At 47.0% G+C, this 15,046-nt stretch overlaps 1 protein-coding gene across 3 annotated transcripts in view; it reads right to left on the reverse strand.

Annotated features, from left to right (window-relative positions):
- Positions 1-3,117: 3,117 nt before the first annotated feature.
- The window catches only part of LOC139594494 (BEN domain-containing protein 5-like), an 885,873-nt gene continuing 873,944 nt past the window's right edge, over positions 3,118-15,046 (reverse strand). For all 3 annotated transcript variants that reach the window (XM_071436695.1, XM_071436694.1, XM_071436692.1), the window contains one exon: positions 3,118-5,487. In XM_071436695.1, the coding sequence (XP_071292796.1) occupies positions 5,364-5,487 (124 nt within the window). In that variant the 3' untranslated portion in view covers positions 3,118-5,363. The remainder of the gene's footprint in view (positions 5,488-15,046) is intronic.

Below are 15,046 nucleotides of genomic sequence, written 5' to 3' on the forward strand. Positions count from 1 at the left end.
ATACACAGGCTATTGGTAGTGCAGTTTGAATTGTCTGGTTTCTGTTCCCATTGCTTCCAGACAGTAAATTTCACGCTTTACTGAAAAAGCAGCATTTTTATACTTCACAAATTTGGATTCTTTAAAACATTTTTGAAAATAAACAACTTTTTTGATGAAAGACTTAATGAAAAAGAAAAATATCTGTTACATCCATGCCCATCAGTCCTGATGCTCCCAGTCTCCCCTGTGTTCCTTCCACAGGAGGATTCAGAGCCCTCCAGAGGCACTCCAAAGTATTTCATCCTTCCACGTGTGCTGCTCTGCCATGGAGGGGTGCATGAGATGTGAAATAAATCACACCTCCCCATACTGGGCAGCTGTGACAGCCCCTGACAGCCACGTCAGCTGCCCTTGGATCTCTGCTCAGAGCCACCAGATGGGGAGGAAGATGAGTCATGAGAGGAGCTCCTCCATGCCAGGCAGAGGCACAGGAGGGGTCTTGGCCTGTCCTGAAATCCCCTCTCACGCCACGAACGCCCAGTGCCCAGAGCACTCACCTGCAGAGAAGGGACGAGGCCATGGTGGTCACTCTGCTGCTGAGAGTCACTCTGCTGCTCTGGCTGTGCTGTCCATGCCTGGAGGTGATGTGGCTGCACTCACAGGGTGATGTGGAGGCAGTGGCCAGGCTGTGCCCATCCTCCCCTCAGGGGCTGTGTGCTGCCCCAGCCACAGCAGTCCATCCTTGGAGCCCTGGGTTTGCAGGGAGCCAGGGAACTTGCTCTTTGCTGTTAAAATGTGGTTATAGATCACTGAATACTGATACTAAAGCACAGGGAAGACCTCCATCAACTCTGGTAAAGTGCTTTGAAATCTTTTTTCTGCACAAGGACAGAGAGATTTTAGGGGATGGAAACCAGCTCCTTTGCCAGCCATGCCAATTGTTTTCTGCAGCCTCCAGTGGGAAAAGAAACATAGTGAGCTCTGCTTATGTATCATTCCCATCCAGCACCATTCCCCTGGCTGCTGAGGAACCTGGTTTAACTCATTTTTATGTGCAAAGAAAGAGGTAGGTAGACACGAACACACACATACAAATATATAGAGCACACACACATAGACACACGCAATCTAGGAGGCAAAGAGAGAATCTGTACCTGCATTTGCGATATCTTCCTGCACCAGGTAAGGAAAGCATCTTTTTCCTTTTAACTGGGTGCTGTACCTACATTGTTTCCTTGCAGTCTATCTTTAGGTTATAGCAGTTCACAGGTTTTTTCAGCAGATGTGTTATTCAATTACTTCAGGGCTTTTCCATTTGTAATATTGCGAAGCAATGATAGCCAGCGGACTTCACCTGTCTTTTAGAGATAGCCAGCCTGGTAATTTTAACTCTGCCCATTTTATCCACACCAGTAAATTTCATAACATGGTTATAGAGAGATTCCAATTTTTGTAGAACCTTCTCCTGGGAATTCCTGTATACAGTATTGCCATAGTCTGTAATGGACATAACCTGTGATTGGATTAATGTTTCCCTAGTGAAGAAGTCAAAGCATTTCATGTTCCTATAACTGGTTTGCAGCTCTGCAGTAAAGGTCTTTGGTGTGGCAGAGAGAATAATTGCAAACTCAGCCCCAATCAGAATATATAATCCCCTCACAGTGAGGGTCTACTTCAGTGCAGTTAGACTGCCCATGCAGGGGTTTGTAGTGGGATTTTCTTGTCAGGAGAGCAGAATGCATGGAAAACAAGTTAATTTCAGCACTTTAATATTCATCATCCAGTCCTGTATGAAGGGAGGCAAATACATTGCTACTGCTCCAAGGGAGAGCCCTGCAGCTCCCCAGAGCAGGGAATGTGAAGAGGCAGGCAGGGCTTTGCAATGGGCCACTGGTCCCCTCACAAGAAAAGCCCTCCACTTGTGTTCAGATAAACATGTGCCTTTGTCCTTAAGAGTAAATACCATTCTGTCCAAATAAAAGCCTAGCTTTGGACCCATATTGGCTTCTGAACCTGTCAGCATCCCTGGTGTCACCTTACCTTGGTCCTGACACAAGTGACTAATAAGGAATTCCTGTTGGGAGTTCAGCATGCATTACTTACATCTGAGACACGGATCATCTCCAGGAAGAAGAGGCTAATGGCAAGCCAGAAGGAGGCTCTGAAGCAGGATCTGCCTGCTCAGGTGGAGGAAGAGAACTTCAGCACTCACATGGGAGGAAAAGGGACCTAGAGGCTGGGAACAAAAGGTCTCCTATTTTAACCTCCCATGCTAGTCTCCCCAAAAAATGGGATATGTAAACCCTCAGGCAAACTAGCAGAGACCCCTTGGTGAAAGAAAGGCTCAGGCTCCCATCCCCAGATGGTCAGGGAGAGCTTTCAAGAAGCACGGTTTATTGGAGATCCCTGAAAGCAGCCATGGGTCTCTGAGGAAAGCACCATAAAGTCAGCTCTGCCTATGGGGTTCAGGGGAGATGTGACTGGGATCTCAGCATGGAAAAATTGGGTACTGGCAACTGTGGCTCAGCCAGAAAGTGCCAGAGACAAACTGAAAGAGGAATGAAAAGGGAGGCAAGAGCAAAGAGCTTGAACAAGACATTCTGGAACGAGGATGGGTTCCAGGACGGGCGTGCTGCCTGGCTGAAGAGCAAGGCAGATGCTCTTGGCAGATAACCTTCTGTTTGGATGTTACAGCATTGCTGGGCAGGTGGAGAGGATGGGAAGGTTAGCACCATGGGACTTGACAAATGGGATGTCATCATTCCCCATATGGGTAGCTGTCTCCAATCTGTGCTTCCTGTGCCACTGGAAGGTTGGAATATCTCAGCAGAAAGGCAGCATCTCTGGCAGAGATGAGCAAACTACTTTAGGTCTGTCCTAAGACCTACAGATTTCAGGCTGTGGGGCAGATACCTGTGCACAAGACAAGGAAGAAGTGGAAACAGTGATTTTCAGGAAAATCCAGTTATTAAACTTAAAATATTGACTTTTGCAAGTCTGACAGAGGGAGCCTTTGACAGCTGATAGCAGGGCAGCACAAGGGCTTCCCAGAATCCAGCTGTCTTGGTTTTGAAGTGATCTGGGAGCCTGTGAGGAGGAAGAAATGGAAATGAAACAACACGCTCATTCCACAGCTGCTTTTATCACTTTATTCATATTTCTAGAGTAGTCTTTTTAGCAGCTAAGCAAATATTGAAACTCTCTCATATATATATATATATGTATGTATGTATGTATAAATAGTAACATCCAAAAATAAATAGTGAGGAATTCTCCAAGTGTTTTTGCAATGAACATGCGAAAGAACATTTTAACTCCAGTAAACCAACTTAGAAAGTCTTCCACTAAAACCCTATAAAACCCAATGATAGTCATAAATTAGCACTAGATTAATTCAAAGGAGAACTTATTGCCCCCCTGCGTACCTTCTAATCCATATCTCCAAGAGGTCATTTTAATTATCACACTGTCACTGCTATTCATTACTCTGCTTTTGGAGACAGAGAGCCAGCACTGTGCCTTTTGGATGCCTTGGAATTCATCACATGAAGGCATTTTATTCTCCCCAAAAATGTACACAGTTTAACCCCCTCACCTTGAAATACTGATGGTAGCAGGTTTGCTTGGTGTTTTAAATCATTTTCCTTACAGTGGGATACCTCCTTCTTGCTTTCAAGTGAGTTCCTCTTGTCAGACAGCAACTAAGGAAAGTCCAGCTAATGGATGGCTTATACACAGGTGCATTCAGCTCAAGTTTTGGCAGATCCTGAGTAGCTTGTCCTTCTTCAGAGGCATGCAGAACCAAGCTTTTGTCACTGCTCACTCGTTCTGGCTGCAGTAATGCAAACTGGATGGAAACCATTCGCCAGTGGCTCCCAGGAGGTCCACTGGGATGTGGGAGCCAGCTCAGCCTGACTCTGTTCCTGGATCATGGCACTCCTGTCCTGGGAAAGAGGAGAGGGACAACCTACACATTTCTTTTACTAGAGAACACTGTCTGGGGTTAGTACTTCTTCAGGGCCACCCCACACCAAGAGGAGCTCATTCAGTCATGTTTCACTCATCTTTTTTCACCCTCAGTCTCATTCATCCTTTCCCTCTCTTTCCTGCTGGGTCTTGGCACCTTCTCTGCCTCCAGCCACCATTCCAGCCCAGCTCCTGGCAGAAGGCTGTAGAGAAGCTTCTTCCCAAGGCTCCTGATGGGTTGAGAAGAAGCACTTCTAAGTGCATTCTCCCCTTCTATCCCCTGGGAGACATTCACACTCCACTCTGGGTCATCCTCTTTTTGTCTCCAGTCTGAGAATCAAGGCCAGATATTTCAGAGGGTCACACATTGCAGGAGACAAGACTTGGTGACAGTGGCTTTTGAGCAGACATTTTGCATGCTGTCCATCCAACGGGGAGGTGCTGAGGTTTTGCTTGGGGTTTCTTACACAACACTGTTTGTTCCCCCCTTTCAGCACTACTCCTGACTCACTCTGGCTCAGTCATACATCTGTTGGCAAGTCTGGTCTTTCTAGACCCCAAACAGTTTTTGATGGAGGACCACTGTCTGTGCCTGTTGGACAGGTCTCACAGCAAGTTTCATACCTGCAGCCTGACAGTCCCATTTCTCACATGACCCCTCTCCTCAAATGATCTGATAGAAGAGAAAAAAACCCAGCCATGCAGTGGATGATAAACTGCACACTGAGGAGCACCTGCCTGGCTCCCAGAAGCTATTTATCAGGCTCTCTTAATGCAAGCTAACAGGACTAGCACATGCAGTGGGCATAAGGGCCCAACACTAAAAGGGGAGACATCAGATGGTACAGTAGAGAAGCCAGGACTCCCTCATTAGCTCATCGTATGGATTACCCCTTTAAAGAGAGAGAAGGGGACTGATGGAGGAAGGAGAGGCTTTTTCATTTTAATAAATAGCTTTTCAGACACCACAAATGATTTCTGCAAATCTATCAGTTCACTCTTTTTTTTTTCCCCTCACAGATAGGGGAAAAAAAAAAAAAAAAAGCCCTGAAATTGATTCACCATCTATAAATAAAAAAGAATCAATAGTAAAATTTCTAGCTAATTTCCCTCTCCCTCTTTGCTCCTTGGACTATTTGTTATCTTAGAAATATTTGTCTGAGGGAAAAAAAAAGAGAAACATCATCGATTCCTGACTGCGACGTGTTCCTCCACCTTGCCCTACAGCTCTCCTCCTCTCCTCTCCTCTCCTCTCCTCTCCTCTCCTCTCCTCTCCTCTCCTCTCCTCTCCTCTCCTCTCCTCTCCTCTCCTCTCCTCTCCTCTCCTCTCCTCTCCTCTCCTCTCCTCTCCTCTCCTCTCCTCTCCTCTCCTCTCCTCTCCTCTCCTCTCCTCTCCTCTCCTCTCCTCTCCTCTCTCAGCGTGTGGACACAGACGAATCCTTGAGATGTGCCTGGCTCCTCCTGTCAGGTTTTCCTCCAGCGTGGCTGTTCCCTGGGCCCCGCTGGGCAGTGCATTTATAGGGTGGCACGTTGTCCTTCCTGCCAAGGGAAGAGAGAGAGGACAGGGGCTGTCAGCCACTGCAGTGCTCCATCAGCAGGTCAGCGTGAGTGGGGTGAGCTCTGAGGAGAAGCTGTGTGTGAAGTCTCACAGTGAAATGCATCTGTGAGGAAGGCTTTGGCAGCTCGAGACAAATTAAAGGTGTTAAAGACCAGCTGGTGCCATCCCTCTCTGGCCAGAGCAGGGTTAGTCCTTCCAGGAGGTTTCAAGGGCTTTGTGCTAGCTCTGAGCTCTCCAAGAGAAGGATCCCATCACTTCTCTTTGGGTGAAGCCCTTCCCACTGTTTTCTCCTTCATTTGTGCTCATGAACAGCCCTCCTCTCACTGTGAATATTTCCTTCTGGGGCATGTACCATTCCCAGGATGGCTGGGTTCACACATCTGCTCACAGCTGGATTGCCCCCACTGCCAGGGGTGTTCACAGCTGGGTCAGAGTCTTTGGGGACAGACTGATTGTGTGGCCAGGGAACACCCAGCTCATGATGCCAGCTCTTCCAGCATCCAGACCAGTGCCTTCAAAGGGCCCACAAGGATGTGATACTGCTACTGGGCCCATAACTCCAATTTTCTAACTCCAATTATCTAACTCCAATTATCTAACCAAATTTCATGCCAAATTTCAGTTGTCAGTATAGTTTGGAGTTTCCAGTGCCCCTTTCAGGCTGCAGCCCCAGCAGAGCTGTGGGAGTTCTATAACTGGCCTCCAAAGGAGCAGGGTTGTGATAAATACAAAGTGCTTTTTGCAGTGATGCCCCAGGAGTTCACAGGGTAAGAACTGAGCTTTTCACAGCCCAGCACCACAGAACCAGCTCCCCAGCTTCCCACAGCTTATCTGGTGGAAAGACTTGCTTTGTAACACTTCAGTTCCTGATAAGGAACTAAGTCTCATTACTCCTTTCCCAGGCAAACACTCCTCTGTGTATGTGTTTACAGTGTGCATGATGAATTTTTGCTACTTTAAGGAAAAATAAATCTCTGTTAACAGTTAATTCTGCAACATTTCTGTTCTGTTTACTTATAGAGCCATTTTGCTTGGAGGTTGTAATTAAAATCCTCCATCTTACAGCCTGCCACTCTCACTGCCCCTCTTCCCTCTGGGTCCTGGCACACTGCTCACAGCAAGATGGGCACAAGTGACCAGACAACCTCAGCCCTGGTCTGTCTGTCTGTCTGTCTGGGCAGAGCCAGGCCTGGGGAAAAGGGGTCATAACTCACACCATTATGTCCAGAGGCCTTGCTTGATGAGAGGCTGAATTGCAGAGGGTGTGGGTCCTGCAGCACCATCCTCATCCAGGGAGGCTCAGCCAGCACTGGGGTGTCCCAGAGCAGGGACCTTCCCTTCACAGCCCCTGCCAGCACTGGTGGCTCTCAGTGGGACTGAAAAGCTGTCTCTGAGTCACACACTGCCACCAGGAGCCAGAGGAACCATCTTTGGCAGGCCCTATAAGCCTGCCTGTGGGATTCCATTGGAGAGTGGGGTCCCTCCACACCCACCCTAGAGCAACACCACCTCTGAGCAGCCATCACCAACCCCTGCAGACAGACCTTCAGACAGCTTCTCCTTTGTACAAGCAGCAAACCCAACTATCCATTCCCATCCCAAGGAAGATAATCAAGCTGTGCTGTCAGTGTTGCTCACACCAGCCAAGGGGCTCCAGTCACCCTTCAGGGTGCTCCCTCAGGGAACTCTTGGGCCCCTCTGCCATGCTTTGCCAGCTTTGCTTATTTGTGGCAAGACACAGACGAGAAGATTCTCTCCTTGTGCCTGGTATGCTCTTTGAGCTCTCAATCTGCTCCCTCTGAGGTCAGTGTTTGTATTCCCCAGGGCAGCTGCTGAGCCTGGCCAGGCTGGTGCTGGTGCTGGTGCTGTACCAAGCCCTGCTGAGCCTCAGGCACCGGGAGGGAGAGGAGCTGTGTCACACATCCGTGTCACACACCCATGTCACGTGTCACAAGTGAAGTGACCTGCCAAAGGCCACGCTGCAGACCTGGGAAGAGCTAAAAAGAGCTAATGGAACCCCACTTTTCTTGATCCCTGCACCCTGACTCACCCCAAGGAATTGGGCTCCTCTGTAGTGACACAGAGAAACCTGCCTTCCTTGCCACACAAGTGTGTGGTTTTCAATACTTCTGCTTTTATTTGCACAAGGATGTTTTAATATACATTTTAAAAAATTGTAATAATGAAGTTGCTGATGGGGCCCAGGGCTTAGAGGGCTTTACCTCCACCAGCCCTTCCCTCCCCACTCTCACAGCTGCCACCAGTTCAGCATTTACTGCATCTCTACAGTTCAATCACCAACCTAAGGCATAGTGGTATTTTGAAGAGATAAACATTGAGACAAAAATAAATAAATTAGGACCCTGGGAGGGAGACCTGAAAGGCACAGTGAAGTGAGAACAAGCATTTTCTCTGGTTCTGTGTCTAATTACATTGACATGTTCCTAGACAACACTGGAGACCCAAACACAGCAGCAGCTGTGATCTAAATGGAGACTCACGAAAAACATCAGAAAGCCAGCCTGGCAGCCCATCCCTTGCCCTGGGGCTGCATCAGCACTGCCCATGTCACTGCTGACAGCCTTCCTGCCCTCTCCCAGGGCACAGCCAGCACTGGGTGGGCAGGCAGGGCTCAGCTCCTGGTCCCCTTTTCTCTGCACCCACTCCAGTCACCCAGCAGCACTGCTGAGTGTCATTCCCACACTGCTCTATGCAAGTGAAGGAAAAAATATAATGCAAAATATGAAAAGAGGACAAAAATGGGTCCTAAACTTCCTTTTTCCTGATTTGGTTAACATAGGAAAAGGAAATCCTGTCATGCCACCAGCACTTAGAGGTGAGATTTTTAGACACTGGCCTTTTTCAGCTGTCCACTGAACTGAAGCATCATGAGAATCAACCACTTGGTTCACATCAGGGACTTGTGGCAAAGTGGTTTTTTTTGGACATACAGCCAATTGACAGTCACAATCAAAGCACAGCTCTGCTGCATGTTCATTGCACTGACAACAGTTAATCGTGCAGCCGTGCAAACTGGTTTGCAAATTGAAATCTCAGAGGCATAGCAATTACAATACCAAATTTATACCACATCTCTCACTCAACTAATTGTACATCCAAAAAATCACCACTTGAATAATCTGAATACATTCACCTTTACAGCTAAAAAAGCCTTTGCTACATGCTTGATCTCAACACAATTTTGAGTTACAGAACCCCATGGGAAAAAAAATGCCAACCTCTGATTTCAACAGGAAAATTGCTTCTATCTAAATACAGCAGATGCATAATTCACACTGAGGTGTAACATCCTGGTGTTCCCAGCAAAGCTTGTTTTTACTCTGCAAAACTGGGGATGTTGCTGTTGCTGCCTGCAGCTCTCCCAGCCCATCAACAGGACAAGCCCTACTCTGAATGTAGTGTTCACATCCAAAATAACAGCACCTGGATTTCTAATTGTTTGCAAATCTTAAAGGCCTTGAAATGAATTAGCAGACCTACAAATTGGGCTGATGTTTTGGACAAGTTGAGGTTTGCAGAGCCACCAGTGGGGGCACATTTGTGCTGCTGTGGCATTTTGAGCTCTTTCACACACACATTTCTTGACTTTTGTTTCCATCTCGTGAAGCAAGGCAAGGTGGGGAGATTTGAACTAGTGACTTTGCAGCTGGTGTATTAAAGAAAGTCAAAATAGAAGAGAATTGGTGTTTAAATTGCAAACAGAGGTAAAAATAAAGTTATCTAAGCCATGTGAGTGGGATCAAAAATGAGTCATCAAGGCTGGAAAATGGGTAACCTCTGATCCTTGAGACTAAGAAATCTGGCTGCTGTTGTGTTGCTGCTGATCTAATTTTTGCACTTTCCCCTCCAAACAGAGGAGACACGTTTCCATTGTGTCCATCTCAGCTAAACAATCAATGCCTGATCAGTCCCAATGCTTCACTCTCAGGGATGCACAATTAACCAGCTCCATGTTTGACACTGCAAGGGGAGCACAGTATTTTCTGGGAATGCCTGACAAGTTTCAATCATAAAGAACACAAACCAAATGACCCAGCAGATAATGACAGCCTGTGCCCTGACAGTTAGATAATGTGCATGCTCCAAAGCAAGGCCAATTAGAAGCAATAAAAACAAATTTGAAATGTTAGAGCAAAGGTCAGAAATGCTCAGCCATTACCACAGGCTTGATTTTTCTTTTTCTCAAGCGGTCACCAGCACCTATTTCCAGTAAGTGAGCATGTAGTCGTGTTTGCCAGGTGCCCACCCATCCATTACAGCACATTGTGACCTCTGGGCCATACAAACCCCACTAAAGCAGCGTGCAGAGAATCCCAGCACTACCTGGAAATCCCATCAGGTCCCTGTCCTATGGCTCTGCCCTCCTGAGTGCAGGGGCTGGTAGTGCAGTGCTGCTCATAGAGAAGGCAGAGGTTCGAGGGTGTGCACGTCTCTCCCTCCACCACAGAAGGGATCCTGCTGCTTGCCATCCATCCCTGGCCTCCCTCCCCAGCTCAGTGCAGCAAGACACACCTGCTTTGTCCAGGAGACAGTGCCTAGAGGCAGGAATAATTAGTTCATAGCTGGAGCCACACTATCACATAAGAGAAGGAGCCACAATTACAAGCAACTCACGTGGCTCACACGCAGCCCCCCTTGTGCATCTCTGCTGACCCTGGAGCTGGAGCTGAAGAGAGCACAGGAATGGGTTTTGTCTTGGCTCCTGTCCTCCCATTTCCTAAGGAGCAGCAGGACAATAATGGATTGCACTCACCTGAGGAGATGTAGCAGAAAATGGCAGTTTCTTGAGCTCGTTCAAGTTACCAGCAGGATATTGGGATTAACATCCTGTGTACATCAGACATTATCCACATCAACTCACTCCTCACACAGGCCCCTGTCTCTGCTTTCAAAATCCCAGGCCAGGGTGATGCATGAAGTAACACAAACACTGTAAATCTGCTTATTGAGCCCTGGCTTCCTCAGAGCAGCAAGGTCAGGGAAGGAGAAGGAAAGCAGGTGGGTACCTGCAGGCATAGCTATGTGAGGATGCCTGTGAGAGCTAATCTAAATACATTTAGGGTTTAAATGCAAAGCTGATCAGTGAAACCACAGCAAGCTCTCATGTGATATACTCCTTTGGAGTCAAAGTAGCCATAATTCAATTTATTCATTTAGCTCATTTCCAAAAAGGAAATTAAAACTGTAGTAAATTAAATTAAAACAGCCGACAGCACCTTCACTTTGAAAAGGATTGTTAACATGGACCCTGACTACTTCATACAGTAATGCAGATTATTTTTGCCTGCTAGGCCCCCCATCAGGCACATCAGCTCCCCATCCTGAAGTATTTTTACACTCTGGTCAGGGAGTCTCCAAGAGCAGGACCAAGCTGGACATGTATTTGGGTGTTTGAATGTGCTTGAGTGTGCACGTGCTCAAATCCAGGGTAATATCCCTGCAGCTGGCAGCCTCGTTCCCAAGTGTTTGAGAAGCTAATTGTTGTAATGAGGAATTTTGGTGAAGCCTCTGCTGGGAGCTGGCCAAGCACTGCACATCTCTAAACTCTGTAAATGAATCCTTTTCACTGAACCCACGCAAATGTCACCGTTCAAAACCTGGAAGGTGTTCTTTAGTGACAGCTACAAGTATCAAGAGTTGCATAAAATGTGCAGACATGTGTGGGAGCAAGCTGGATTATAATTACCAATAAAGAAGGGGGGAAAACCCCCCAAAAATTATTTTTTTAGGCAAAACATATAATTTGCCTTTAAACCTTAGTATTGCTCCCATTACTAATACAATTTACAGAGCTGGAAATCAAACTGAAGTTGTTCTGTTTTGCTGTCCTCATTCCATTTCCTCCCTCCTCTGCAAATTGTAAGAGGTTTTGCTGACCTTTCATTTGTTTGGTCTAGAACATTTTTCCTGTTTATTACACTCTGCTCTCCTCTTAGCCACTGAAAATGGTGGGAGACAAGACAACAAGACAACAATTTAAGTTTGGGACAAGTGAGCTGGGGATGGAAACAGAGCCTCTCAGGAATAAAGCAGGGAGGTGGCTTCACTCCCAGCTCTCACATCAGTCATGGCCAGGTCAAAGAAAGCACAACCAGATGTAGGTGAAACCTCAAAAATCCTGAGCCTGAAAGTGTAGAGAGGAGTTTTTCTGGAACACAGGTAGAGTGAACTCAGGAGAACATTCCAGACGCGGTGGGGTAGAAGGACCTGCACTCAGCACGTGCCACAGAGCAGCACAGCCCTGGGAAGGTGTCAGAGCCTGTCAGCCCACACAACCTCTGGGCACAGCTGCTTAGTGTTGAGATGGGGCTCAAAATGAGCTGTCCAGGCAGAAGGACCTACCTTTGGCCAGGCTGTGCCCACACACAAAGCCTTTCCCCATCCCCAGCTCTCCAAGGTGGGTTAAGTGGGCACAGAGCACTAAGACAGCTCTTGGTGGTGCAGCAGACAGTGCCCATGGCCTCTGGATGGTGGGACAGTCCTGTGGGCACATCCAGCCTGCTGGAGACACAGCTGTGCTCTCATACATCATCATTAGAGCTGCAAAGTCAAGCAGCAAAAGGAGGAATTGCCAGAATAAAGGCTGTCAGAGCAATTTTAATTCAACCTCCTGGCAGATATGCCTTCTGATGGGGTCTTTAATTACCTCATCACAGCCTACTTTTTCTTCAACAAGGCTGCTGCTTTATTCAGGGCACGATGGACAGACAGCAATTAATGAAGGGCCAGTCAATATTTTGTTCTGTCCTTTTTTCATTCAGTGTGTGGCCCCCGGCACTATTTGCCACATGCCATCAAATCCCTGCTCTTAGAATTATTCATCTTCTTCTGAGCTTTTCTCTCATGTGTATCAGTGTAGCAATTGTGAGGTTCCCACATAGGAAAGAATTTCTTTTCCAGCATTTCTGTGAGCAGAACACCTGGGTTTTACCTACAGGAAAATATGGGGCAGACATGAGCTGCAGAATGCTCCACCAGCAAGGCCCAGGTGGGATTTCTCAGGATACCCACACTGTCTCTGTTCAAAGCCCATCTTCCCTAACCTCTGCCAGAGCTATTTAAACACTCAGGACATCTAGAATTTGAAATTCAGTGTGCCCAGAATATGAGTAACACGGACCTAGTGGATCTCAGAGAGAAAATGTCAGTGGTCTAAAGAGGAAAGATCTCCTCTGCTGATGCTGTGCAAGGCTCTGTCACAGCCAGGGAGCCAGAGTGAAAGAACAGAGAAATGCTGATATGGGCAAAGGGATGAGCTTCAGGCAGTGCAAGCTGACTGGCATTTGTGAATTTTTCACCAAAAGTTCTGCTTTTCCACCTTAGTCATTCTATGTAACAGCTGTACTCTGCTGTCTCTTAATCTCTTAAAAATTTTTCACCTTTTACCAACCTCCTTTCAGAGGAGGACATTTCACACTTTCAACCCAAGAAATCTTAACCTTTCCTCTAGCACAAGTAGAAAGAGGTGAGAGCAGGACAGAGACTCTGTAAGAGCAAGAGCTCCCTGTGCCACTGGCAGCATCAAAAGGAGCCCCACTCAAATGGTTTCCAGTGAGCGCACTGGGAGTGGAACTCTCTGGTCACTGAACAGCTTAGAAAAGGAACAAGAGGAGAGGAAGGGCATGAACCTTCATTGCTGTCCAACAGCCCCTTTCTGCACTGCTCTCTCCTGCTCTGTGCCCACTTCACCCACCCTCAGAGAGCTGTCTGGGTGTCCAGGACATGCTCTCTGAGCCTCTCTCAAGCACAGCTAAGTGGCAGTGCTCTCTTCTCCAGCAGCTTCTGCAGGCAGCACAGAGCTCTCTTGTGCCCTGCTAGAAATTCATGGGCCTGCTGGCTTGTCACTCCAAAGAGCATCCAGCATTTTCAGCAAGGCTTTTAATTCATTAGCTCACAGAGGAAAATATTCTAACCTTCTTGCCCCCCTCAGCTGAGTCAGTGATGCTTTCCTACCTCGCTGCAGACACATCACCTTCAGGAAAATAATTACTTAGCATGCAGTTAACAGCAGACATTATCTTTGTGATCTGGGTGTTTGTTTGGGATCACAGGGTCTCCCTGCCACGAGGACTGCAGGACACACTGGGGTTACTGCTTCAAACCTGACCTTCCTTTACAGGCTGTGGGAAAATCTGTGCTCACTCCAAGGGGAGCTGGGGGATGCTGGAGGGAGCTCAGTAGGAGGAAAGGGCTGAAGGGTTCTAGGAGGAGCTGGATGAGCTGTGCTGGGCTCCATCACTGGAAGAGGTTGCCCAGAAAAGCTGTGGACTCCACATCCCTGGAAGTGTTCAAGGCCAGGTTGGATGGGGCTTCAAGCAACCTGGTCTAGTGGAAGGTCCACCATGTAGGGGATGGAACTGGATGATTAAAGTCCCTTCCAACCCAGACTAATCTGTGATTCTGTGATATGTTGATCTACAGGTGGCATTTGGGCTCCTGTAGGCAAGGACAAGTGGAATTTAACCCCAGGTCCAGCCAACCAGTTGGACTAACTTACAGGCACATAATGGCATTATACACAGAATACAGATACAGTTATTTCTTGTGACCTTGAAATAAGCTGCATTTTGGGTAGTGGAGGGTGCCCCACCTCCAGCCTCAGTCTTGTTCTGTAACCAGAGCTGTTGCATCAATTGTTGCCTCCTACTCCAGATGATCCTGATCCCATTCCCACGGAGCTGCCTGCATTGCCTGTGCTGTAGGATGGCTGCTCTCTGACAGCCTGACTGCAAGGACAAAGCTCTAGTAAAGGTGCCTGAATTTGGGTACCAGCCCTATTTCTGACCCTCAGCTCCACCTCTCCCTTTACGTGCCTCAATTTCCTTCTCCAAAACATGGTGATTCCAACACAAACATTTCCTTCCTTGTGGTCAGACGTGCTCTGGAAGTGTTGCAGGTTGTTGCTATTTCCAGGCCTGTCATTCTAACACATTTTGGCTGCACTAATTCCCTCAAACAGAAATTGTTCTGCCTGTCCTAGTCTGGGACAAAGCAGGCAATTAGCTGTCCCTTACACGTCTATTAACTCTGCAGCTTTCTTTCAATGACTATGTGAAATCCAGTAATGTTTAAATATATTTTCATAAACTGTGGGCACAACATGTCCTGTTTCCGCTAATAACCGTGCCATATAATTAGTCCTGATTACACAGATATTTAGTATCATTTTACATATTCCAGTCCTTTCCTAGTGCCACTGCCTAGCCAAGGCATATTTAAAGCTACAGCCATCTCCCTTCTGTTTCCCAGCAGTTTGCAGCAATTCCTTTTGGAGAGGATTGCAGTTAACACAGCAGCTTCAAAGAACAATTTCATTTCACTGGTGTGCAATTTAGGTGCATATATTAAAGGCATATATATATATATATATACATATATATATATATATATATATATGTAGGCTCTGATCGAATGTGAGGTGACAAAGCCCAGGATACAAATAGAAGGCATTTATCTACTTACAGGGAAAAGCTGGTATTTGAAATCCATCAGAAAATTAACAACATGAATCTTTAAAAA

This window comes from Agelaius tricolor, unplaced genomic scaffold (assembly GCF_023055355.1).
Source record: "Agelaius tricolor isolate 1412-34295 unplaced genomic scaffold, bAgeTri1.0.p SCAF_11, whole genome shotgun sequence".
NCBI classification, from domain to species: Eukaryota; Metazoa; Chordata; class Aves; order Passeriformes; family Icteridae; genus Agelaius; species Agelaius tricolor.